The 24,267-nt window shown below is 40.4% G+C and overlaps 1 protein-coding gene across 3 annotated transcripts in view; it reads right to left on the reverse strand.

Moving 5' to 3' along the window:
- The window catches only part of ehmt1a (euchromatic histone-lysine N-methyltransferase 1a), a 43,380-nt gene that overhangs the window by 14,270 nt on the left and 4,843 nt on the right, over nt 1-24,267 (reverse strand). Inside the window, exons 5-19 of one of the 3 annotated variants that reach the window (XM_077521896.1) lie at nt 22,962-23,082; nt 13,427-13,509; nt 13,042-13,258; nt 12,830-12,966; nt 9,415-9,558; nt 9,006-9,271; nt 8,845-8,910; nt 8,653-8,708; nt 8,427-8,533; nt 6,621-6,743; nt 4,616-4,717; nt 4,380-4,484; nt 1,757-1,911; nt 1,324-1,491; nt 923-1,067 (exon numbers count right to left, since the gene is read on the reverse strand). In XM_077521896.1, the coding sequence (XP_077378022.1) occupies nt 923-1,067; nt 1,324-1,491; nt 1,757-1,911; nt 4,380-4,484; nt 4,616-4,717; nt 6,621-6,743; nt 8,427-8,533; nt 8,653-8,708; nt 8,845-8,910; nt 9,006-9,271; nt 9,415-9,558; nt 12,830-12,966; nt 13,042-13,258; nt 13,427-13,509; nt 22,962-23,082 (1,995 nt within the window). Of the gene's footprint in view, nt 1-922; nt 1,068-1,323; nt 1,492-1,756; nt 1,912-4,379; nt 4,485-4,615; nt 4,718-6,620; nt 6,744-8,426; nt 8,534-8,652; nt 8,742-8,844; nt 8,911-9,005; nt 9,272-9,414; nt 9,559-12,829; nt 12,967-13,041; nt 13,259-13,426; nt 13,510-22,961; nt 23,083-24,267 lie in introns of all 3 variants that reach the window. The other 2 variants (XM_077521895.1, XM_077521897.1) reach the window with 2 other exon arrangements.

Here is a 24,267-nt window from a genome sequence, read left to right on the forward strand (position 1 = left end):
TACAATGTAAATGTAATGTCCTGCACTCTCGAGACCTGTATCCTATTGAAAATCTGTGGGATCAGCTGAGTCGCCATGTAGAGGCTCAAAACTCTGCACCCCAGAACCTCAATGACCTGAGTGTTGCCCTTCAAAAAAAGTGGGACGCCATGCCTCAGCAGAGTCGACTTGAGAACAGCATGAAGACAGCGTCATCAAGCTGTAATTGTTGCTCAAGGGCACATAACCAGTTGACATTTGTTATTGTGGTGAACCCACCATTGTTGTTAACATTTTGTTTCAATGAATAGTTTGAGATGAGGAAGTCACCATTGCATCCTTCTACTTAAATGTCCCACTTTCATGATATAATATCATTGTAGTGTGAACTTTTTACATTTTCCATAAATTTGACCTGAAAACCAAATATCCCCAACTTTTTGTGAGAACAATAACAATAATAACTAGAGCTGCGAGCAGCTATACATAATTTGAGTATTGTACACAATACTACATAAGATAACATTTCCAATCTGGACTGGCTAAATTTGTGTCAAAATGTACTCGCAAATGCATACATCAACTTCCCTCCGCTTATCCCGAAGCAGGTCGTAGGGGAAGCTGTAAAGTTAGGCATGGGCTGAGTTCAATGTTTCTGGCCACAATTTCCGGGGGAAACCAAAACTAGATGTGAGGCATGGTTCCCCCAGCATGTCCTAGTCCTAGTTGGACATGCGTGGAACACTTTGCCAGGGTTTTGATGTTGAAGATGATTGCTCATGCTTCGCTCTCTATCCATCCCACCTATCTCTCCCCTGTCCTCCCTGTCTCTCCATCTCAAACAAACCGATTGAAGCAGGTGTTTATCCATACTGTTTTTTTGTTTTGTTCAAAGTTTCTAAATTTTTTATTATTTCTCCATTATTCAGTGCTGAAAACTTACCTGTAGGTGAGTTATGTCCTTGTTAATGTTCACTGGGGAAGTGACACAGTTGTCTGGTATATATTTAAAGTTTCCAGGATATGGCTCATTGTCAACACCATTAACACAGTTTATGGAAACTGTCTCATATCCCCGAGAAATGTCCCTAAAAGAGATAAACATTATACAGGTATCATGTTAAGAACAGATCTTAAATAATAATCGTATTCAATACGGATAGGTGAGTACCAATACCAGGTATCGGGCCGATACCCGGGTTTAGTTCAAGGTATCAGTCCTCGTGATGGTGACCGAAACCAACATCAGCCAATAACAGTATCGGCCACCATCTTGTAGCCATTTGACCATTAGAAACTATCAATTAGAAGAATATAAAACAGCCTATTTACACAACTATTTACCTTATGAGCATTTGCTCGCCAAGAGAGTCGCAGTTCCTCCGGGTATCAATCAGCTTTTTGTTTGCGTTAAGGGCCACCCATACCTGTGAGCCATGGATGCAGCAGTCCAAAGCAGTTTGCCCTTCCCTGTTCTTCTTATTCAAGGTAACTCCATCAGACAGAAACAACCTGAAAATTAAATTAGAATCTAAGAACTCTGCAAATTTTTACACTTTCAAAATGGAAGCCACCAAATGCTTGCATGAAAATATTATGATCAATCTAATCCAAAATTGGTCAGCTACTCTTTGTTGGAACCACCTGAAAGGAAGCGTTTGTATTTCCTAATTACAAATAAATCCAAATACATAGCCTACTTATTTCCTGCATAACATAAAAGTCAAGCCTAGTTTTGGTAAAGCATACTCAAACAATTTTCTAAAAGTATACTCACATCACACATTCCAGATGGTTTTCTCTGGCAGCCACATGAATTGGCAGATCTCCATGAACATTGACAGCATTTCGGTCACACTGTGCATCTAGCAGAGCCTGGGTGACATTAGCACACCCCGATAAAGCTGCCCAATGCAGGCAGATGTTCTGTTCCTATGGAATGGACAATAGTCGCATTGATCACATAATCTATCCAGAATAACAAAGATAAGAATAGAACTCAGCAATCTATAATTGAACTATAATACAAGATGTGTCAGAAAAGCTTTCGCCTTCAATGTGAGTCAGAAGATCAACCAGCCAGACACCAAAGAAGAAGAGAGAATATTGGTACGACAACTCGTGGCAGCTTCATCAAGACAACAAACCTGCTCACAACAAATCTGAAAGTTCTTGGCCGAGAAGAACATCACCGTGCTTGGGTAACCTAACCTTGTCATGACTCCAGTCATGCAGGAGTAATGTTGCAACCATTGCAACCTTCACAATTAGAAAATCACATTTCATCAAATCGCGATTATGATGCAAACACAATTAATTGTTCAGCCCTTGTTGTAATTGTTTAGGGATGTAGCGATATCCAAACGTCACGAAACGATATCACGATATGTAGCTCACGATACGATAATTATCACGATATTGTGGGGAGGTTGGCGAGATTTGAATAAGGTCACAGTATGTATTGTAAAAACAGGGCTCATTCTAAAAAAAAAAAAAAAAAAGCACAATATTGTGCTTTTGTACATAACAGCAATGTTATTATTATTATTATGTTTTATTGTTATTATGTTATGTTGTTAATGTACGCACACTGAGTTCCTCCACATATTGACTTGCTTCACAAGCATATTACGTTCCCCTTCATCTGACAATTAGCGTAGATTTTAAACAGAAGGGCCAAAACATCCCTAATGAAAATTTAATTGCACTAAAAAACTAGCCACCAGAGGGTGCTCGAACTGCGCAAATGCAAATCAACCTGACTTTAACATATGTGTTGCATTTAAATATTGTGAACATGCCGACGACGATATTGTGGCAGTTTTAATATCACAATATCGCAATATTGCGCTTATCGTTACATCCCTAGTAATTGTGCTGAACTTGTACTTGAACTAGGGCTGGGACAACGCATCGATGACGTCGACGCAAAAAATACGTCGACGCAAAAAATGCACGTCGATGCGTCACTTTTGCCGCCATCGCGCAATGTCTGGGCCACCAAATATACTACCTTGCAGACAAAACACAGGGCGCAAATAAATAAATAAATGAATAAATAAATAAAAAATAAAAAATAAAGCAGAACGTACAATGTTGTGCACAATTACAGTGTAGCAATGGAGGGCAACGATCGTTGTGGTTTGCGGATACCCGGAAGACATGACAAGCAAGCTACGTGTACCGGCAGGCGCCGGGTCAAAAATGGAGAAAGTGTGGAGTTTTTGTTGTTGTTTTTTTTTGTTTTTTAAATTGTCGAAGTGTGAAGCAAGCTAGCAATGACACAATACAATGATGTGTCTATTGTTTCTAATAGATAGATGACGCGGAAGCTGAGAAGCGGGATTGCCTCCTTTTTTTCTTCCGTTGTGCGCAGCGCGACGGGATCCAGTTATTGAATCAAAAAATAGCAGCGACCGCAGCAGCGAGTAGCAGCGAGTCCGGGGAGAAGAAACGACCTCGTAATAAGACGTCCGAAGTATGGGAGTACTTTACACCTAAAAATGCAAAGTACTTGGCATACCATAAAAGCACAACCGCGATTCTGAGGAGGCACCCGGGAGCTTCTTGTGTGGCGGAGACATCATAAGTTTTCAACTTTTTTTTTTCTTTCCTTGTCGGCAATGAGTAACCCCGTCATTCATCCAAACTGCACCACGTAACTTGTGCTCCAGCCTCGCACACAGAACATGTACCCACTGCCCACTTTAACACACGCAAACACACAGCCCTAACACACTCGCTTTGTTGCTTGTCACTTTTTTTAATTGACACAGACACACACTCTTCAAATAGACGTAATTTTTATTTTATTTTTTCTGTCTCGTAATAAACAAGCAACATCCACGCCATGTGAAAGGCTTTTTTCAGTGACTGGAAATATAGTCAACAAAAAAAGGGGCAAGCCTGACAGCTGAGCATGTTGAGATGCGAACATCCACTCCAACACAACACATGACTACAACACACACACACCTGAGCACCCCCACACAGAAACGTGAGAGTGGTGGTGGAGCTGTGTTGTTTTGAAAATTGCAGCCGTCACCACTGCTGTTAGTTTTTTTTTTTTTTTTTTTTTTAAATGTTGATAAGATTTTGGTTCAGATTGTGGCTTTAGCAGTTTTAGTTATTAAAAGAGAGCTTTATTTTATTATTTCTTTATTGTAGGATTCCATTGCATTAGAGCTGTGTGCACTTTGTCGTATTGTTCAATAAAATTCATTTTTGAACTTGAATAAAAATATATTGGAAAGAAGAAAATTGTGTTTTACTCATGGAGATAAATTAGCATTAATTGCTATAGAGGTAAAAGAGGTAGAAGATAATCGAATCGGAATCGAATCGATGGATGGATGGATGGATGGATGGTAGAACTGCAAAGATCAACAGTGTGAAATTACCTTGTCTCTGATGTTAATGTCAGCTCCTCTGGCCAGCAAAAGGTAGAAAACCTCCTTGTGCTTGTGCTCGATTGCCCAGGTGATGGGAGTCCATCCACCATCATCCTGCTCAAGCACAAATTGCACTATGTGTATAAAACTGATACACAAATATTTCATTAGTAATTACCATTGAAATGTATGGTCATATTTTAAGTGGTTACTGAGAGCAGTTATTGAATTGAGTTCGCGTCTACCTGAGAGTTGATGTACTTGGTTGTCCTGGAGAGCAGATGTTGCACAACGTCATAATGTCCCAGTTTAGACGCCAGATGCAGACAGGTGAAACCCATTATGTCCTGATGTGAAAATATGATTCAACAAAATAGGACAACTAACTGAGAGGCCATTTGGCCATGTTTTAAATAAAAATGGTAGCAACACCATACCAACTCGAGCTACTTTGAACATCTGGTAAAGGTTATTTTTCAAAATCCAGTTAAACACAGACAGAGGTGGGAGTAAATCATTGTTTTGCAAGTCACAAGTCTTTGCCCTCAATCCTGAGTCAAATCAAGAGTCAACACTGACAAGTTTCAAAAGATTCACAAGTCTTCCACTTTGAGTTTCAAGTCATTTTAACAAAAGTTAACGGTTTGCATCTTTGTACTTTATTTATTCATTTCTGTTTTACGAAGAGCAGAGAGACCTGATGTATTTATTTATTTTTCTTAAAAAAGATGAGATGCTCATCATGCCAGAGGATCATTCTGATTACTAGTGTTCCGATACTGTTTTTTGGCCCCCAATACCGATTCCGATACCCAGCTTTGCAGTATCGGCCGATACCATCTGATACCTATGGTTTTTTTTTTCCTCAACATGAAAAAGCTGTCCTGCCATTGGTTCAGAGCATTCAAGGGCCAATAGGATATCTTAGATCGGCATGTAGTCAACATGTCACATATCAGTGAACGTCGTGCACGAGCAAGACACAAGATGCTGCATCCAAAATCCTATATTAGCGTTGGAATTAATGGTATCGGCATGTTACTTGTGAGTACTCACAGATACCACTGTTTCAATGCTTTATTATGTATCGGAACAACACTACTGTTTACCTTCACTGGTATTAGGGATGCATATTTGTGTTTGTTTAGATAATGTGATTGTCACCTCGCATATTATTATTATTATCATCATCATCATTATTATTATTATTATTATTAGTGCCGGTTTGGCACTAATCACGGATCTATATTTAAGTAAGACCAGAAACAAATGTGACTAAAGCACATCACCCTGAGCCTGTTTGCCTACCTACCTCACCTGACTTAATTATGTTTCAAATGGTATATGCACTTTCTTCTTTCATTATTGGTTTAAATAAGAACAGAGCTGAAGTCTCTTGTATAAGTAAAATGTTATTAATCCCAAGGGATTGTTCTGTGTGGATTAACATAGTTAAATTCACTGGCACTTTGAGTTCAAAGAAAGACAAATTAAGTTTAAATAACATTCAAAGTAGTTTTGTCATTTTTATTTTACGAAGAAATCATAATAGTTATCGGAAAATCATGTTTGAGAGAAAATAATCGGGATTTTCTTGTTAGGCAAAATCGAACAGCCTTAGTTGCGACTCTTTCAACTTTCCTCCCAAAAGCAAAGCGCTACCTGACGTCACATAACTGCGACAAGTCTCGCGTGACTATTTTTATTTTTTTCACCCATGCACAAACAAACACCGACTCCCGGGCGAAGTCTCGCGTGACTTAGAGTCAAGGAAATGCAGTCAACAGCTCGATTGTGAATAATATTCCCATTCATCCAGGACATTTCATTCTGGTGGCATTGAATTGATTGCAACTGTTGTTTTATAAGACAATCTGATTCCATATATTCGCAGCATAAAACCGATTTATAACGTCCGAAATGGAACAATTGGGAATGCACAACAGAACCCACACTGGCGAAAAATGTTTAACATGCTCACTTTGTGGTCTGGATTTGGCAACTGGCAGGACGTGGCCTACCAGATGCGCAGCAAAAGCAAGGAGGAGTGCGAGACTCACTACATGAAGAACTTCATCAACAATCCTCTTTTCCTCGTCGGCTGGTTCAAGCTATTTTTAGACCTATACATTAGTCCGTGTGCCGGCATACTCGCATTGTTAAATGCAACACCGGATTTCCACTTCGAATCCATCCCTCCATCTGCCCGACCGACCGTATGTGCGCGCGTATACAGAGTTAGGAACTGACCTTGTGATTAATGGCTGCTCCAGCTCTAATCAGGTACTTCACAGTCTCTAAATGGTTATTTTCACAAGCTGCCATCAAGGGCGTTCTCTGCTCATCATCAAGCATCTCCAAGTTGGCTCCTGCCTACAAACACACACGTAGCTCATAAACCAAACAATATGTGCAAAACTTCCCAAACACAGTGTAAAGATTATGATGTATGGGGTTGATGGGGTGTATGAAATATTTTAGTAAAATCAATGCACATGACTCATCATGCCATCACCGAGTGAATATGTAGTTTGGAGACCAAACAAAACAAATTTATGGGTCGTTTTGTACAAAACAATTTTTGAAGCAAGCAATAAGCAAAGTAAGCAAGTAAGCAAATGCTTCTAGCATCCATCCTTAAAGGAATTAAGCCACCATTTGGAATCAACATGACCAAATACGCCTAAAAAGATATCCTCCTCCAGATGAGAAAAGATGTATTGACACATGGTCTTTTTTTCATGCACAAAATAAGTCAAGAGCCAAGCCAACTACCACAATTGTTCACAACACACACCAGGCAACACGCTGAAGGATAACTTCAAATCAAAAGCCACCATAATGCACAGAATTAACAATTGTGGCAGCTGGCTAGACTTCAGTCTTTTAATGACAAAATAAAATAATTCAATAAATTCGGTGCTTGCAGTATAATTGTGAATGTGGGCTTCCGGGGCCGTCCTTCGTCTTCATTTGATCTCACTTTTCACGAAACATGCATTCACGATTGGCAACAAATGCCAGGTATATGTTGTCACGGTACTTATATCGGTGTTGAAAATGATTAGTGCGATGCAGTCCAAATCTCAGAGCTGCTCGGCTGATGATAGGGGTTGGTTACTGTCTGGATGAGTCAATCAGCATCACGAGGCTGTTACTTCCAAGATGGTATGGTATGGCTGTCTGTCAAATTCGATCCCTCTCATTCGTGACTTGGAGTTTGCCTGGAGGTCTATTATTTAGAATGATTAAAGGTAACTTCTTCTTATTTTTGTTTTTTCTAAATTCTGCGCAATTATGCAAACCATTAATTGGTTGTCATTACTTCCATTTACCTTTTTCAGTCATCACACAGAAAAAACGTGTTTCAAGAAAATGATATCTCAAATAATCAATAATCAAATCAAAATGTAAATATTTGAATTGCAATGGTATCAAATTGTGAAAGACAGTCCAACTGATAGTGGGAAGTAAAACATTCATAAAATACTCAACGCGTTTGGAAAGAAAGAAAAGGAGGAGGAGGAGTTGGAAGAGGAGCAGGAAGAGGAAGAAGAGGAGGAGCAAGAGGAAGAAGAAGAAGAGGAAGAGAAAGAAGAAGAAGAAGAATAGGAAGAAGAGGAGGAAGAAGAAGAGGAGCAAGAGGAAGAAGAAGAAGAGGAAGAGAAAGAAGAGGAAGAAGAAGAGGAAGAAGAAGAGGAAGAAGAGGAGGAAGAAGAAGAGGAAGAAGAAGAAGGAGAAGATGAAGTTTTTAAGATGCCCAAATTAACATTCTAAAGCACAGGGCTCAAACTCCAGTCCTCGAGGGCCGCAGTCCTGCATGTTTTAGAGGCTTCTCTCGTCAAACACAGCTGAATCATACAATGAGGATCATTATCAGGTTCCTGCAGAGCTTGCTGATGAATCAGGTGTGATTGAGAGAAACCTCTAAAACATGCAGGACTGCGGCCCTCGAGGACTGGAGTTTGAGACCTGTGTTCTAAAGCAACGTTGAAATGATGTTTCTCAATTTGTGGCCTGGTAGATTTAACATTAAAAAAAAAATTCCCCTCTCACCTGGACTAACATATGGCAAATTTCCACATGTCCTTCAGTAGCAGCAGCATGGAGGGGTGTTTGCTTGGTTTGGGGATCCATCAGAAGGTTGGGATCCTTTCCTTCAACTGTAACGTACAAATCGGTATAGCCGACAGTATGTACAGGTATAATGGCATTAAAACACTGTGAAATCAAACTGTTGGTGCCACTTGCCAGACACGGGAAAGATAAACATTTAAGTTACCCAACAGGTGAATGACCCTCTGGAGCTCTCCTTCTTCTGCAGAAACGTAGAGTTGTCTGTTAGGGTAATTTACTTTGGTTGGTTTCAGGCTACAAAAACATGAATCTCAATCAACTTTTTATGCTGAACAACAAACTACTTTCCAAAGCAGCGCATGTTTCCAAAATATTTCAAATAAGTAAGGAACCTTACTTTTCATCATCTAGTCCCATCAATATACTCTCTAGTGATTCGTTAGGACTTCTGCCTGGAGTGCCACTGTAACAATTGAACAAATCCAAAGGAAATCTAATCCTAATGCCTTTTGAATTGTTTTTCAATGAGATGATTAAAAAGAAAAAAATCAATCTTACCTGTTGAAGTTCGGCTCTTTACTCCTCTGTGGTTCGCAAGTCTTTTTAGCCCTGAAAATCTGGGTAGCAGATCTTGGCAGAGGAGATGGAAGTGATGGTCCCCCGTTTGATCTTTGGAGGGAGGGTGAAGGTACTGTAACCTCCTTCGCCCCACTGGCATCCTCACCACAGTGGGGGCAAAACCTAGAATCCTTCAAAACAGAGGCACAGTCCCGATGAAAGCGGTGGGAAATGCTACCATGGGGCTGGCACTCCATGAAGGTACCCTAAGCAAAAACCAGCATAGCAAATTAATTGGGATCAGCAGGATCAACATCAAAATATTCATATTAAATACTCAATATTTCATGAGTGAAAATGGGAGACAGCTATAATATACACTATTTATGAAGCTCTGGATTCCCCTCACCACACTACAGAAGAGCCCGCAGCCAGGGCAGCATTGGTGTTTAACCATGCTGGCTCTGTGATGCTCACAAAGAACCAGCAAATGGACTACAGTGGAAGGTCTCATCATTTTCTGCTTCATCACACGTCTCTGACAACGATTCAGCTGTGAGAGAGAAAAAAAAGAAAAAGATGTCCATGATCCAAACTGTTAAAAGTTTACATAATCTGATCTTGTCAAATAAATATTCAAATTTCACTGCACAATATTAATTTCCAGTGTTCATCTTTAGTCCTTTATGAAAACATTATTATTGTCATGTCTGGGGTCATGCCAGAGTTAAGTTTGAGTTCATGACCTGTTAAGTCGGGTTCACGACCGTGAGGTCAAGTGTCTGTTTTGAACTGATGTAACCATTAGGGGTGTGAATTGCCTAGTACCTGACGATTCGATTCGTATCACGATTCACAGGTCACGATTCGATACCGATTAATCCCGATACGAATTTATAAGTCGATTGTTGCAATTTTTTTTCATTCAAATTTAGAAAATACTAATCAGTACGCTTGTAGAGTGTAAGATTTATATGAAAATGTATTATTTATTTATCTGAAATTTCAGTCTTATAGAGGTTGTAATCTGTTTCATGTTTGAACAGCATTAAAATAAAATATTAAGGCTTAATGTTCCGTTCATATAACATTCTTCCATGCTCAAGGTGTGAATGATAGACGTTGAATCGGTAAGACTACCGAATGAACAATTCTGAGCTGTAAAAAAAAAAGAAAAAAAAAAGAAAAAAAAAAAAAGATTTTTTTATTGAATCGATTCGAGAATCGCGCGATGTAGTATCGCGATATATCGCCGAATCGATTTTTTTTTTTTACACCCCTAGTAACCATCATCTGGTTTCAACTAGTTTTAGTCTATGTGATGTCGATCTTTAATCCTTTAGGTGATGTCTGGACCTTTGTGATTTCGTTCTTTAGTCTTTTACTTGCTACAACCAATCAGATCGATTCACTGTCTGTAGATGCAGTCTGAGAATTGTGTGTGTTTCGCCGGATTATTGCGCTCTGTTCCTCTGTGCTTCTCCGTAGCCCAAGGGGCGTAGGCGTATGAATGTTTTAAGTGGCCCATTTGCATGAAATGGAAGCACCGCCTCAAAACAGATCTACTTCTCCCAGGCTTAGTCAGCAGAGTTGCAAACGCAAAGAAGACGGGACTGTCAAATTAAAGACTGAAATGGAAAGGTGCAGACAAACTATCCTGCACAACTGACTTTTCCACACCAAAATGACACTGCAGTGATGCTGAAACAGATGTCAATCTTTACACAAGGAAAGACGGAAAAGGGAAAGAAAAAATGCTTAAGAGCAGCTAGACTGGGGTGACATCACACAAGGTGGAAGAGAGGGCAGCCTCCCTTTGCCTGGACGTGTTGGGAGAGTCATGGTTTTTGTTTGTACGTACTGTATGCACAAAACTGCAGCACATACAGTCGTACCCACTTTTTTTTTTTCTTTTTTCTTTTTTTTTCTTCCCAGTCCTTTGAGGAGCTGTAGGGGATTGTCCCTGCTGGGGAGTTAATCATTTTCCCTAGGGACATCAATGCTCATACAGTATGTGCAATGACAATGAGAGCTGAAAGACCGGGATTGGCAAGTTACCCACCAGTCAACATTGTTTGTTGACTGGTGGACCGTGTCCATCGGGGAGTCCTGTGACCAAGGTGATCTGGGAGTACGGGCCACCGAACATCCTGATACGAGCCGTTTGGTCTGTTTACAACCGGTATCAATAATTTAATCAGCATTGCTGGTATTAGGTCTGATTTGTTTCCAATGAGTGTTGGGCTATGTCTGGCTGCCTTTGGACACAGATTCTGTTCTTAATTCGCAAGAACAGACTTTGTACTTCTAGGGGCAGCAGAGGGTCCAGACGGGAAACTTAGAAAAATTGAGGAACTCGACGGAAGGGGGTTTTCATCAGTCAATGTAATTGTCAATCCGTCACTAAATTTGGTAATCCGTAAACGACGGACATCCCGTTTTGGTGACGGTTTGACGATGATGGAACATTGACCGATGCCCACTTCGAATGGCAGAAACATTGTCAGACCCTCATTTTGCTGAGCAATCGACAAATGATGGATTGATGGTTTGTCTTGAAATATTGACGGATTGACTATGAAAGCAGGGTGTCTCGACTGTTGACGATTGCCGAATGACGGCTGCTCAAAATGCATTATTTACATTAAACCAGCACACAATTCTTATCTTGCATAAGGTAACGTAGTTATGTGAGACAATGTTTTACAGAAATCTATTTGCTGGTATCTGGACTGGACTGACTGCTTTATTCTAAAGCCAGCAAGCTTTGCCTTGCTCTGGTGCCCAGAGTTAGCATGGATGTAATGGTGGAGTGAACAAGTTACAACCAAGCTAAGAAGATAGCGCTAATTTCATGTTTATTTTTATAGACAATGATGATTGACTGACATATATACTCAGCAGCTACCCGGGGCCTGTTTTTGCCTCCTCTTCCTTTTGCCACTTTCTAAGTGCAGCACCTGAGGGCTTGGACCCTTTCATTGTAAACGTTTTTGATGTATTGATAACTTCTCATCTTGTGGGAACACATAACCACAGATGAGACAAAACTATGCAATGTGTGAAAAACAATCACAACTTTCGTCTACTCACTTTAAGAGTATACGCCAAGGATGTACAGCACCACACTGCCCCCAAGGGGCCAAAACGCACAGGAACAGTCAGTATTTGTTCTCACAGTTTTTTCAGTTGGTATTATTTTAGTTTATTCACTTTCTTATTTTTGTATTTTTTTCATTGTCCTTTCAAGTTATATAATATAAAGTTGATATTGTGTTGGTAGCTTTAAGTGCGGGCTATGCTAATACACAAGACTGAGGGGCTCGCCACACGCTAGGCTACAAGCGACAGCGAATTACGTATCACACATGTAAGCTTCTGTGAGTGAGTGAGTGAGTGAGTGAGTGAGTGAAAAAAATCCGTGCGTGCTTTCAAATTGCCGTGGGAGTGACGTCACGCAGCTAACTAATTCACGCGGCCCCGTTTGCGAAACGCCACTCCCCGCTCTGCGATTGGCTGGAGGGGTGTAAACACTGTCTTTCCACAGAAAAGTCCCACTATTTACAAAACAAACACAAAATGGCAAAATACAGGCTGGGGTGTGGGGGTTTAGGACGAAATCACCACCAGACGTTAAGAGAAGCCCAGATCTGTAAATTCAGAAGTAGTTTGTTTGTTTAAATCCTGTATTTAAAAAGTGCATTTTCCTGAGTGAATCCCGCAGGCTACGCCTTTAAGGATTCACAAAAGTAAGAATCAGATAATTCATTTTATGCAGGGTGCAGATGTCATTCCAAAGCGTTATGCTCATGTAGTGTTTTTACCATTCCACCTTTGCCCTCCATGGCCATACAGATCAGATCCTGTTCAGACAAACTACTTCCACAGGAAGGAGTCTCTATACGACAGCAGCACAATGGTAACTCTTCAGCCATGTCTGATTCTGTCGCCTCAGCAAGTGCTGGCCAAAATACAGAGATATAGTTTACATTTGTACAACATGAACAAAGCCAGTCAGTGCAACTGTAGCGGTTACCTGTTGAGTGTGGTAAAAGCAGCTCTTCCTGACCTTTTAACCCTAGACAATCTATATTCAGCTCCGTGTACTCAACATAGTTTGCTTTTCCAGATGGTGCTTCAATGAAAGAGTCACTTCTCATACTGGAGGAATCTCCTGATTTGGTAATCACAGATATAATCCCATCTACTCCGACATGGCTCATCTGCACTGTGTTGTGAGAATCATACTTCTGCTTGAAAACACAAATGTGTGTTAATAAGCAGTATTTGATATTCATCCATCAATCATCCATCTTCTGTAACTCTTAACCTATTCAGGGTCACCAGTACGGAAGCGGAATATTTTTTTTAGGGCACAAAAGCTTTCATTCTACGTTATTCCTCAATGTACACAAACTTACCTTTTCCGGGTGTTTCAGGGGCTTTGCCTTCTTTTTTGGAACAAAGTTGTAGAGTCCCATTTTCCTTTTCTTCTTCTTCACAGCTAAGAAGAAAAATCATATATACTGTATATAGGTAGCCAATGAGAAAAACACTGGTGTTATATTAGGGCTACCATTATTGCATAAATGTTGTGATGGACTCTAAACACAGCTCGATAGTGACTAAAATCATGACAAAAACATTTATAGATTAAAATGTTTAAAAGGTAAAAACATTTGCTATTAAGACACCTGATATGAAACATCATGACCATAAATCAGAAGAACATATGTGTATATAAGAATATAAGTACATGGGCTATACAGTGGTGCCTTGAGATAAGAGTGGACTTAATTACAACTTCATCAAGATACGAACTATCGTTGGACAGAGTTTTTGCTGTTTTGACTTGCAAGCAGAGACTTGAGATATGAGCGCTTTGTGGTGGCAGCGAATGCAACTCAACACACTTTACAATATGCAGAAGTGCAGCAAATAGCAAACAATTTAAAAAAAATTTAAAAAAAAAGGTGGTTCGGTGCAGCATCTGTTGTGATGCAGACTGTGCACATACTATAAGTGGCGACACTAGTGAGGAAAGAATACTGTTGTAACATTGACTGATGATAGACTAACTGCGGCCATGACTTTACTGTCAGTCCTGAAATAGTGATAACGTAATAAATGTTGACAGACTGACAATTACTGTTTAGTTCATCTTGGAATATTGGCAGATTGACGATAATGTAAGGGTGTCCGAATTACAGACGCTAAATGAAGACCCCAAGTATATAATCTAGGAGTGTGACGAGATATCGATATCGCGATTCTCGCGATATTCGATTTTTTTCTTTTCTAAGAAAGATCGGAAATATTATCCAGTGTGGACGACCTCGAACGCTTTATTGACGATTATTTTTATAGCTGCGCGATGGATGATCTGGCGGCTAGTCGTGATAATCCTTCGAAAAAAAGGAAAAATGACTCGTCAACAGATACGGACGATTTAGTAACCGCCGACGTATCGGTGAGTATGCTGGATTCCATAAATAAAAAACTTGACGTCCTCTGTCTTATCCGCGAGGACGTCAAAGAATTAAAGGCAAGTTTGGAATTCGTTAGCCAACAGGTAAGCGATCTCCTACGAGATAATTCCGAGCTACGCTCCTCTCTCGTCGCTGTCACAGCCGAGTTGGAGACGATTAAAAAGGAAAATAAAATGCTAAAGGAAACGGTCTTAGATGTTCAATCCCGTAGTATGCGTGAAAATCTAATATTTTCAGGTATATCCGAAAATACCCCAGATAATCCAGAGAGCGAGATAAAAAATTTATGACATTATTGCTAAAGATCCCTCAGGAGACGGTAAATAATATCTCTTTTCACTGTGTACACCGGCTCGGAGCTCGTAAGGGCAATAAGCCCCGTCCTATTATTGCTAAGTTCGAACATTTTAAACATAAAGAATTGGTAAAAAGTAAAGGACGGGAGCTCAAAGGGACATCTTTCGGGATGAATGATCAATTCCCAAGAGAGATAAACGAGCGGCGAAAAGTACTGTTTCCTATAATGAAACAAAATAGACAGGAGGGTAAACGGACTTCGATGGTCGTTGATAAATTATATATCGACGGCCAGCTATTCCGAAACCCAACCTCTACCCCTTGGCTGTTCTAACTGATAATTGGTAGAGCCGAGTATTGTGTGATTATTTGACGTATGTATATGTATGTGTATGTATATGTGTATATATGTATATGTATATATATGTGTATGTATATGTATGGATAATGGGTTACGAAACTGAGAATATGAATTCATATCATGTATAGGCTATATAATAATAATAATAATAATAATAATAATAATAATAATATAAAAATATATTCTTAAAAAAATAAAAATAATAATAATAATAAAAATAATAATCTCGCTTAGGTCACTATTTACTGGTGTATTGTTATGTTGTATCCCCCACAGATTTCCTTCACACTCACTTCCCCCCTCGTTTCTTCACTATTATACTTATCTACTTGTTATCTCTCTCTTTATATAAATTATATAAATTGCCTAATTACTCTTTTGCTATCCTACAATATGTTAATATTAATAAGCAGCTTATATAGATGTATACATAAGACTGAGTCTATATTGCTTGTATGCAGAAATTAGTTCTGGTCTCCTGGAATGTGTGTGGCGCTCGCTCCCAGGCAAAAAGAATAAAAATTTTAGACCATCGCTCAAAATTTAAGGCAGATATTTGTCTCCTACAAGAAACCCACTTACAAAAATCAGAAGAAAAATTATTTATAGATAAAAATTTTAGTCAAGTTTACTCTGCCTCCTATAATAGTAGACAAAGAGGTGTCTCTATACTTATACATAAAAATTGATTCTTTACTCTAAATAATATAGTAACAGATTTAGAGGGCCGATATATTATTATCCAGGTACCTATATTTAATAAAGTATATACAATTGGTAATTTATATGCCCCAAATAATGATGGATTTTTTCCATCAATTTTTCTCTCGGTTACTCGATTTAGCAACAAATTCTACTATTATTATTGGAGGTGATTTTAACACGGTCTTAAACCCGTTAATAGATCGTTCTAATAATACGATATATACAAGGCGATTACGATCCGCTAAAGTAATAGATGAATATATGGAGGATTTTGGCCTCAGCGATGGCTGGAGACTTCAAAACCCAACTAAGAAGGAATTTACTTTCTTCTCTGCGGTGCACCGATCATTCTCAAGAATTGATTTTTTCCTTACAAATAATTCTATTGTTGATAAAACTGCTATAAAAATACATTCTATAATTATAAGTGATCATGCACCAGTCTCCCTCACTCTACAAATTGACTCTACCTTTAAACTTCCCCCGATATGGCGTTTTAACATCTCATTACTGAAAGACGTAGAGTTTGATAAAATTATTAGAAGGGAGTGGGCAGATTTTTTGGAAATAAATGACTCTCCAAATATATCTCCATCTCTTCTCTGGGAAGCAGGGAAAGCGGTAATTAGAGGGAAAATTATATCATATTCAACTTATAAAAAGAAACAGGATCAAAAATTAGAAAAATACCTGGAAGATAAAATTAAACAACTAACGGATGAATATGCATTAAACCCAAATAATCAAATATGGATAGAACTACAGAATATAAAAATACAGTTAGATAACATGTTATCTAAAAAGACAGAGTTTATAATACAACAGCTGAGATATAATAATTTGAACATAATAATAAATCAGGTAAATTCCTGGCAAATCAACTTCAACGGAATCGGGAAAAATCTCTTATAACGGCTATTAAAGATATAAATGGTGAATGCACACAATCACCAGAAGAAATTAACCATATTTTTTATAACTATTATCGAAATCTATACTCAGAAATTAATAGACCTAACCCTGAACATATTGAGGTATTCCTAAATAGCTTAAATATACCTCAGTTATCTATTGAACATAAAGATATTCTAGATGCCCCGCTTACTATAGATGAGTTGTATCGTGCTTTAGACAGTATGCCTAATGGCAGAGCACCTGGTCCAGACGGCTATCCGGCTATATTTTTTAAACATTTCTGGTTAATGTTTGCTCCATTATTTCTAAGAGTAGTAACTGAAATTAAAAGTAAGGGTGATATACGTCAAGATATGAATATAGCAGCAATTAAACTTTTATTAAAGCCAGAAAAAGACCCCACCCTCCCGTCAAGTTACCGACCGATATCACTAATTAATACCGATATTAAAATTATCGCTAAGGCCTTGGCATCTCGACTAGAGACAGTAATCTCAACAATTATTCATAGCGATCAAACAGGTTTTATTAAAGGTCGTCATTCTACTAATAATATTAGGAGGCTCTTTAACTTGATTAGTATGTCACAGCGGTATGATAAAAAGGCAGTTGTTATTTCGCTGGATGCAGAAAAAGCCTTCGATAAAGTTAACTGGTCCTTCCTCTTTGCTGTCTTAAATAAATTCGGCTTCGGGGAGTCATTCATTCAATGGGTCTCAATATTATATGATTCTCCTAAAGCTACAGTTACTACTAATGGGATTACATCACAGAGTTTTACTCTACAAAGGGGAACAAGACAAGGGTGCCCAATGTCTCCTTTATTATTTGCTATATTTATTGAGCCGCTTGCATTAGCTATACGTCAGGATAGACGGATCCAAGGAATCCACTCCGGGACAATAGAACATAAAATTAATCTATATGCCGATGATATACTACTCTATTTAGAAGAACCTGCTATCTCGCTAGGGGAAGCATTTAACTTAATAACTAAATTCTCTCACTTATCAGATTACTCTATTAACTGGACAAAATCAACATTATTACCTATTACAGAAAATTCATGGAATCCTACAAGTCAGGATCCACACTACTCCTTTCCTACAGGTAATTTAAAATACTTAGGTGTTAAAATTTCACCAAAGTTAACTGAATTAACTTCTTTAAATTTTTTACCATTATTGGATAGTATCCGTAGTGATCTGGAGCGCTGGAATAATCTTCCGATCTCTTTAATAGGACGGATAGCTACTATAAAAATGAAAGTTTTACCAAAGATTAATTATTTATTTATTTTCAATGATTCCATTTAAACCTACGTCTAACTGGTTCCAATCGCTGGACTCTGCTATCATAAAATTCTATTGGAATAAAAAAAAAGCCAAAATTAGTCTATCTACTCTTCAGGAAAGTAAATCTAAAGGAGGTTTGGAGGCACCAAACTTTATGTACTATTATATAGCTAATCAACTACAATATCTTGTGCTATGGACACAACCCAACAGAGATACTAACTGTTGGTTGGAATTGGAGCAGAAGGATTGTAATAATCTTAGACTGTTAGATTTACTCTTTATTACAAAATCAATAAAACGACATAATTGTTTTAAAAACCCAATGATAGCCGCCACCCTGACTGCCTGGTGGAAGGCATTAGAAATTACAAACTCCCAATTGGCGCCCTGTGGGCTCTCTCCCATTTGGCATAACCCCGACTTTCAACTTAATAATCAGTCGTTCCATTTAAGCTTATGGGAGCAGAAAGGAATTACACACCTTCATCATCTTTTCTCAGATAATAAGTTTATATCGTATACAAACTTGGTCCAGAAATATGAAATAAAAAATGGAAATTTCTTACATTATCTGCAAGTTAAAAATATGGTTAAGAAACAAATCCCAACACTTCAGGATACGCTCCAACTGCCTGTCTTAGCTAAAGATATTATAAAGCTTTCTCCAACAACAATAAAGAAAATATCCAAAAATATATAAGTTATTTTTATACACAAATAAAACGTATTTACCGACTTTAAAATGGGAAAAAGACTTGTCTATAGTTCCGGAACCAGACTTTTGGACCCAAATCTGTGAAAATGTATTTAAAATGACCAAACAGACAAATTTGCAACTTATCCAATATAAGATACTTCATAGAACATATATTACACAATTTATGATGAAAAAAATGGGACTCTCTGACATTTGTCTCCAGTGCTCACAAAACACTTCCGATACTTATCTTCATGCTTTATGGTCATGTACTCCAGTGCTGCATTTCTGGACTAAAATCTTGGAAAAGCTCGCTGATATATTAAACTGTAGGCTTCCTTTATCTCCAAGATTGTGTTTACTAGGTGACTTAACAATAACTGAGCTACCATGTAAACAATCCCAATCTATATTTATAGCCCTTACTATTGCTAAAAAAATTATCCTTGTCAATTGGAAAAATAAACAATCTCTAAATATCGACCACTGGTTAAACTTACTAATAAATTATATCTCAATGGAAAAAATCTCTGCCTTAAATAAAAATCAAGTATCAAGATTTAAACAAATATGGTCTATGTACATAGAATATTTAAATCTTAATTTGGCAACTTAATCCTGCCAAGATTCTGCCTGTTAACGAGAGCCACCACATCGTTACAACTTCCGTTTTCGCTGCTTCTGTATTTGGTATTTTGTATCTGATTGTTTTTATTTTTATATAGTCAGGAACCTAGTTGCTGCTAGTGGGCTCGAGCATACCACACTATACGACACTATACTCACTAACTCCTTAAGATTTATTTCTAGTGGGCACTAAGCATCAACACTTGGTGTTACTGCATGCTAATTAGTCAATTTTCTTGACGCCGTCCCCCGTGGTCGGGCGGGGGTGGTTCTGCCCCCCCGTTGTCTGCTCGGTAGCGGTTGTGTCTTGGCCGCTCCCTGGGCCCCCTGTGGGGTACGGTGTTGGGGTGCTTTCCCTGGTGCCCGGGGCGGTGCCGTCCCGGCGCGGTCCGCTGCTCCGTGCCCGGCGGCGCGGTTCGGGGCGGGTGGGCCTCTGGTGTGCCCCGTGGCTCCCTCTCCCCTCCCCCTTCCTCCCCCCCGTCGCCTCTCCCTCCTCGCCTCCTCCCGCCCGTCCTCCTCTGCCTCCCGGTCCCTTTTCCCTTGTCGCCCCCCCCTCGTGCCCTGCAGCCGCCCTTTCGCCTTCTTGTCGTCTTCCCCCCGCTTCCCTGTCTGCCCCCCGCCCCCTCCCCCTCCCTCTCCCTGGGCCTGGGGCTCCCTCCCCGGCCCGGGCGTCGGGCTCCGGGGGCCGGGCGGGGGTTTGAGGCCTGCCCCACTCCGGTAGAACTCCTGGCACCCCGGGCGGGCTCCGGTGGCCGGTGGGCTGTCCAGTAGCCCTGCTGCGCTGGCGGTCCGCCTATTGTGGTGCCAGATGAGTGGGGTGGGGGCGGCTGGGGGGCGGGCGTGCCACCTACACCCGCCGGGTTGGGTGAGGCCCCGCTGGTCACTCCTCTTACTCACTTCACTAGTTTTGCACTATACACTTTGTAAATATACACATAGGGCACACAACACATTTCTTGGTGGGGTGGGGAAGGGTGGAAACACCGTCTTCACCCTTCAACTCCCCTCCAATTTTAATGCACTTCATGTCCATGGGGAGGGGTGAGTTGGGGCGGGGAGCCATCAGAGGGGATGGACTGCAGTGCCTGGCAGCGCTGTGGTCCCCCCCATCTGTGTCCCTGCCCCACCACTTTGTCCCTCCATTTCCTTTTTTAATGCACCACACATATACATATTCATTTTTTTGGGGGGATGCGGGTGTGTCGGAGTAGGGGAAATTTTTTCCCTCTGCTCCGACTCACCTGCTCCCAATTTTAATGCACCACACGCACACACTTGTATATACACTGGGTGGGGCCACATTCACGGTGTAAGGGTAGAGCTCGCCAGTCGGCGAGCTGGCGGACTCAGTAACAGGGTTAGGTGTCACTAGTACGCTGGCGTGACGACCGGGGCCTCTCCCCACCGGGCTCGGTGTTCCGCCTTTTCCCTTGGTGCTTCCTCCTCTGCTTCCCCCCTCCCGCCGCTGTGCTACTCTCGCACAGCTGGAGGTGGGGTGGGCACGTTTTCCCTCTCTGCGCTGCTGCCCGGTGCCGGTTTCCGGGGGTGGGTGGGGGGGCCGGGTTCGCGGGGGGGTTGGCGGTCGTCGGGGGGGGCTTGTTTGGGGGTGGTGGAGGTATGGGTGGGTGGGGGGTTGGGGGTCGGGGTGTGTTCGGGGGTTTGGGGGCCGGGGGTGGTGGGGCCTGGGTCGTGGCGGGTGGCGGGTTTGGGTGGGGTGTGGGGGGGTCGTGGGGGCTGGGGACCGGTGGGGAGCTGTGGGGGCCCGCTGGGCCTCGTTCTGCAGCCTTGGGCTCGGGGGTGTGGGCCGGGGCTGGGGCGGGGGTGTTCCGGGCGTCTGGGTCGGCTCGCCGACCGGTGTCCGCTCGGGTGGCTTGGGGGTAGCCTTGGTGCTGCTGCGGCCTGGGGATTTCGGGGGGGGCGGTGCTCACTTTGCTGGACCGCCGTTGACGGCTTCTTTCTTTGGTGGTGGTCCTTATGCATGCCAGATCCGTCGCATCAGCATCTACTGAAACTCAACAGAAGTAGCCTCTCCCTCCCACAGCCCCTTGAATCAGTGGGTGCTGGGTCTGTGGATCTCACTTTGCTTTATCTATCCTTCCCTCCTTCCTCTCTTTAGTTTTTCCTCTGGTCACTTGAGATCTCAATTTATTGGAAGTTTGAGGTTTCTGGGGTTGGCATAAGACTCTGGTTTTGTAACCACGCAGGAGGGGTTTTGTTGGTGCTGGATTTCACTTTGATGGATTGGATGTACTGGCTTCTATGGATCTCACTCTGCCTTATCGATCCTTCCCTCCTTCCTCTCTTTAGTTTTTCCTCTGGTCTCTTGAGATCTCGCTAAATTTGCTGGAATTTAGAGGCTTCCGGGGTTGGCGTAAGACTTTGATTTTGTAATCATGGGGAAGGCAGGAAGTGTTTGGTCGGTGCTGGATTTCACTTTGATTTATCTTTCTTTTCTCTTTATTTTTTTCTGACCTTTTCTCTGGTCTCCTGACCATTTAAACCTCACGACTCTGGCAAGATTCTGAAGTACCTGGTTAAGGCGAAGGGTAATGGGATATTTATAAGGCTTTAGGTGAATTAATGAGTATAAATTTATACGTATTTGCACGCACACGCACGCACGCAAACGCACACACGCAAACGCACGCACACACACACAAAAAACAAACAAAAAAAAGAGCAATGAAAAAAAAGAAAAAGAAAAAAAAATATCGATATCGCGATAAATTAGGATACTTTGTCTCCTGATAGATTGTTGATACACCTACGCAAGTATCGCAATATTTGTAGTTAATACACAGCCACTATATCGGCTCTGTTGTTCATTACTTATTGAGCATTTACTTGGTGGGCCACTAGGGGGAGCGCCTCATAAGACTGGCGGGGAAATGTACGGAAGTCTTAAGGTGAAGAAGACTCATGAGCTTACTTTTACTTGTGTAAGACCTGTCCAGCAACTGACTCAGTTTTGCATACGTTTCTATGAAAAATGTGAATTATATCTTCAATATTAACATTTGTTTTTAAAAAAAAATACACTAATGTACTCACTGTGAAGAACACCCGTTTTTAACATTGTGTTTCAGTGATGGTACAAAATGAAACTATTCTCTCATTGAAATAACATCAGTCTATGTCGAGTAGTTTTATCTTAGATTATCGTGGATTTATTACCTGACCAATATATCAATAATCGTGGTATCATCATATCGTAAGATAATCATTATCGTGAGCCTTGTATCGCATATTGTGAGGTACCCAGAGGTTCCCACCCCTAATATAATCTTTGCTGTCAGATTAATCAATGCCATAGTACTTAACCTAATGTGTCTAAAATCCATATTGTTGTTCATTCAGGAGATTATGGGTCTCAATGAAATGAATTAATCTAGTCACAAAACGTTTTTCGAGAATTGGGGCGGAAGTGATATCGGCCTATAATTTGAAAAAGTATGGAATTCTCCACTCTTGTGTATTTGAATGACCTTGGCTATTTTCATTGTATTGGGAAAGATACCTGTTAGGAGTGTTTTAATATACACATTAGGGAAAAAAACAAACAATAACCTGAGTGAGGTTTAGTAGAGATGAAGGCAGCTCTCTTTTCACCATCTTTAACACAAATCTCTGTGACCTCAGGTAATAGACAAGTGTCTCTCAGGTCCAACTTTGTTTTCCTCCCAGCAGGCTTTAGACACAAGACAGTAATGGATATACATTACATTTACAGGCTAAATTAATGCATACAACATCTTTAAAAAAAACTGTACTAAGTCAAACATAATACATTCATGGGAAGAAGAAAGATGAAGAGAGTGGAAATGAGGATCCACACAGAATAAGACAAACAAAAATCTCATAAGTCGAATGCCCCTCAAGTACCGGAGGTAGAATTTAGAGATCAATCAAGTTTTTCAGCCTCATAATTTGGATGAACTCAACAAATGTGTGGGTGTGCACGCATGCAGCACAATTAATATCCGCTTGCAACGCCATGGTTAAAATAACTCAATTTTGAAAGGCTGATTCTATTTCGCGCAAATGAGCCACTGCTCACTAAGACCCCATTTTCAGTAGGGGTGTGCTCAAAAAATCGATACAGTAATATATAGTTGCGGGCCTCATTACAATACGCGTATCGATACGCAGGCGTCAGAATCGATACTGCTCATTAACTTTAAATAGGCAGTTAAAGGTTTGTCTTTGCAGCTTGCATTGTACCTAAAAAATAAAAACCAGCAGCGTCTTTGAGGTTAATTACCTTCAATTAATGTAAAAATAGCTCACCAGTGATTGGACACTGTGTCTTGCTAAGAAAATGAGAGGAAGAATTTAGAGGAAGAATATCAACATTTATTTACTTATAAACTTAACATGGCACGTGTCTTAATGAACCAATTTTCGTATATTTTATTTATAAACGAAATAGAATGTGTTACATGGGGGAAAAAATGCTGTTTTTATTTCCCCAAATATTTCAAATAAGCAAATTTTAGAGCTGTAATTTTAATAGTTTGATATTTTTACTCAAATTGGCCCATGCCTATTCAAAAAGTTTCCCGGTGTGTCTGTGAAAGCTGCTTCTTGCTCTGCAATGCGTACACATTTATATTTGGTGGTAAACCAGAAGAGCTGCTAACAAAAATATTTTTGTTAGTTAGCATTACAAACATCCTTTAGGTATACATTTGACTGTTATTATAAAACGCAAGAAAATTAATGTATTATATCGGGATACGTGAAGATCAACTATTGGGATACATAAGTATCGCGATACGTATCGTATCGTGATCCCTGTATCGTGATACGTATCGTATTGTGAGGTAGGCGGCAATATCCAGCCCTAATTTTCAGGCTACAGAGAAATCTAGAA

Source organism: Festucalex cinctus, chromosome 5 (genome assembly GCF_051991245.1).
Source record: "Festucalex cinctus isolate MCC-2025b chromosome 5, RoL_Fcin_1.0, whole genome shotgun sequence".
In the NCBI taxonomy this organism is placed as follows: domain Eukaryota; kingdom Metazoa; phylum Chordata; class Actinopteri; order Syngnathiformes; family Syngnathidae; genus Festucalex; species Festucalex cinctus.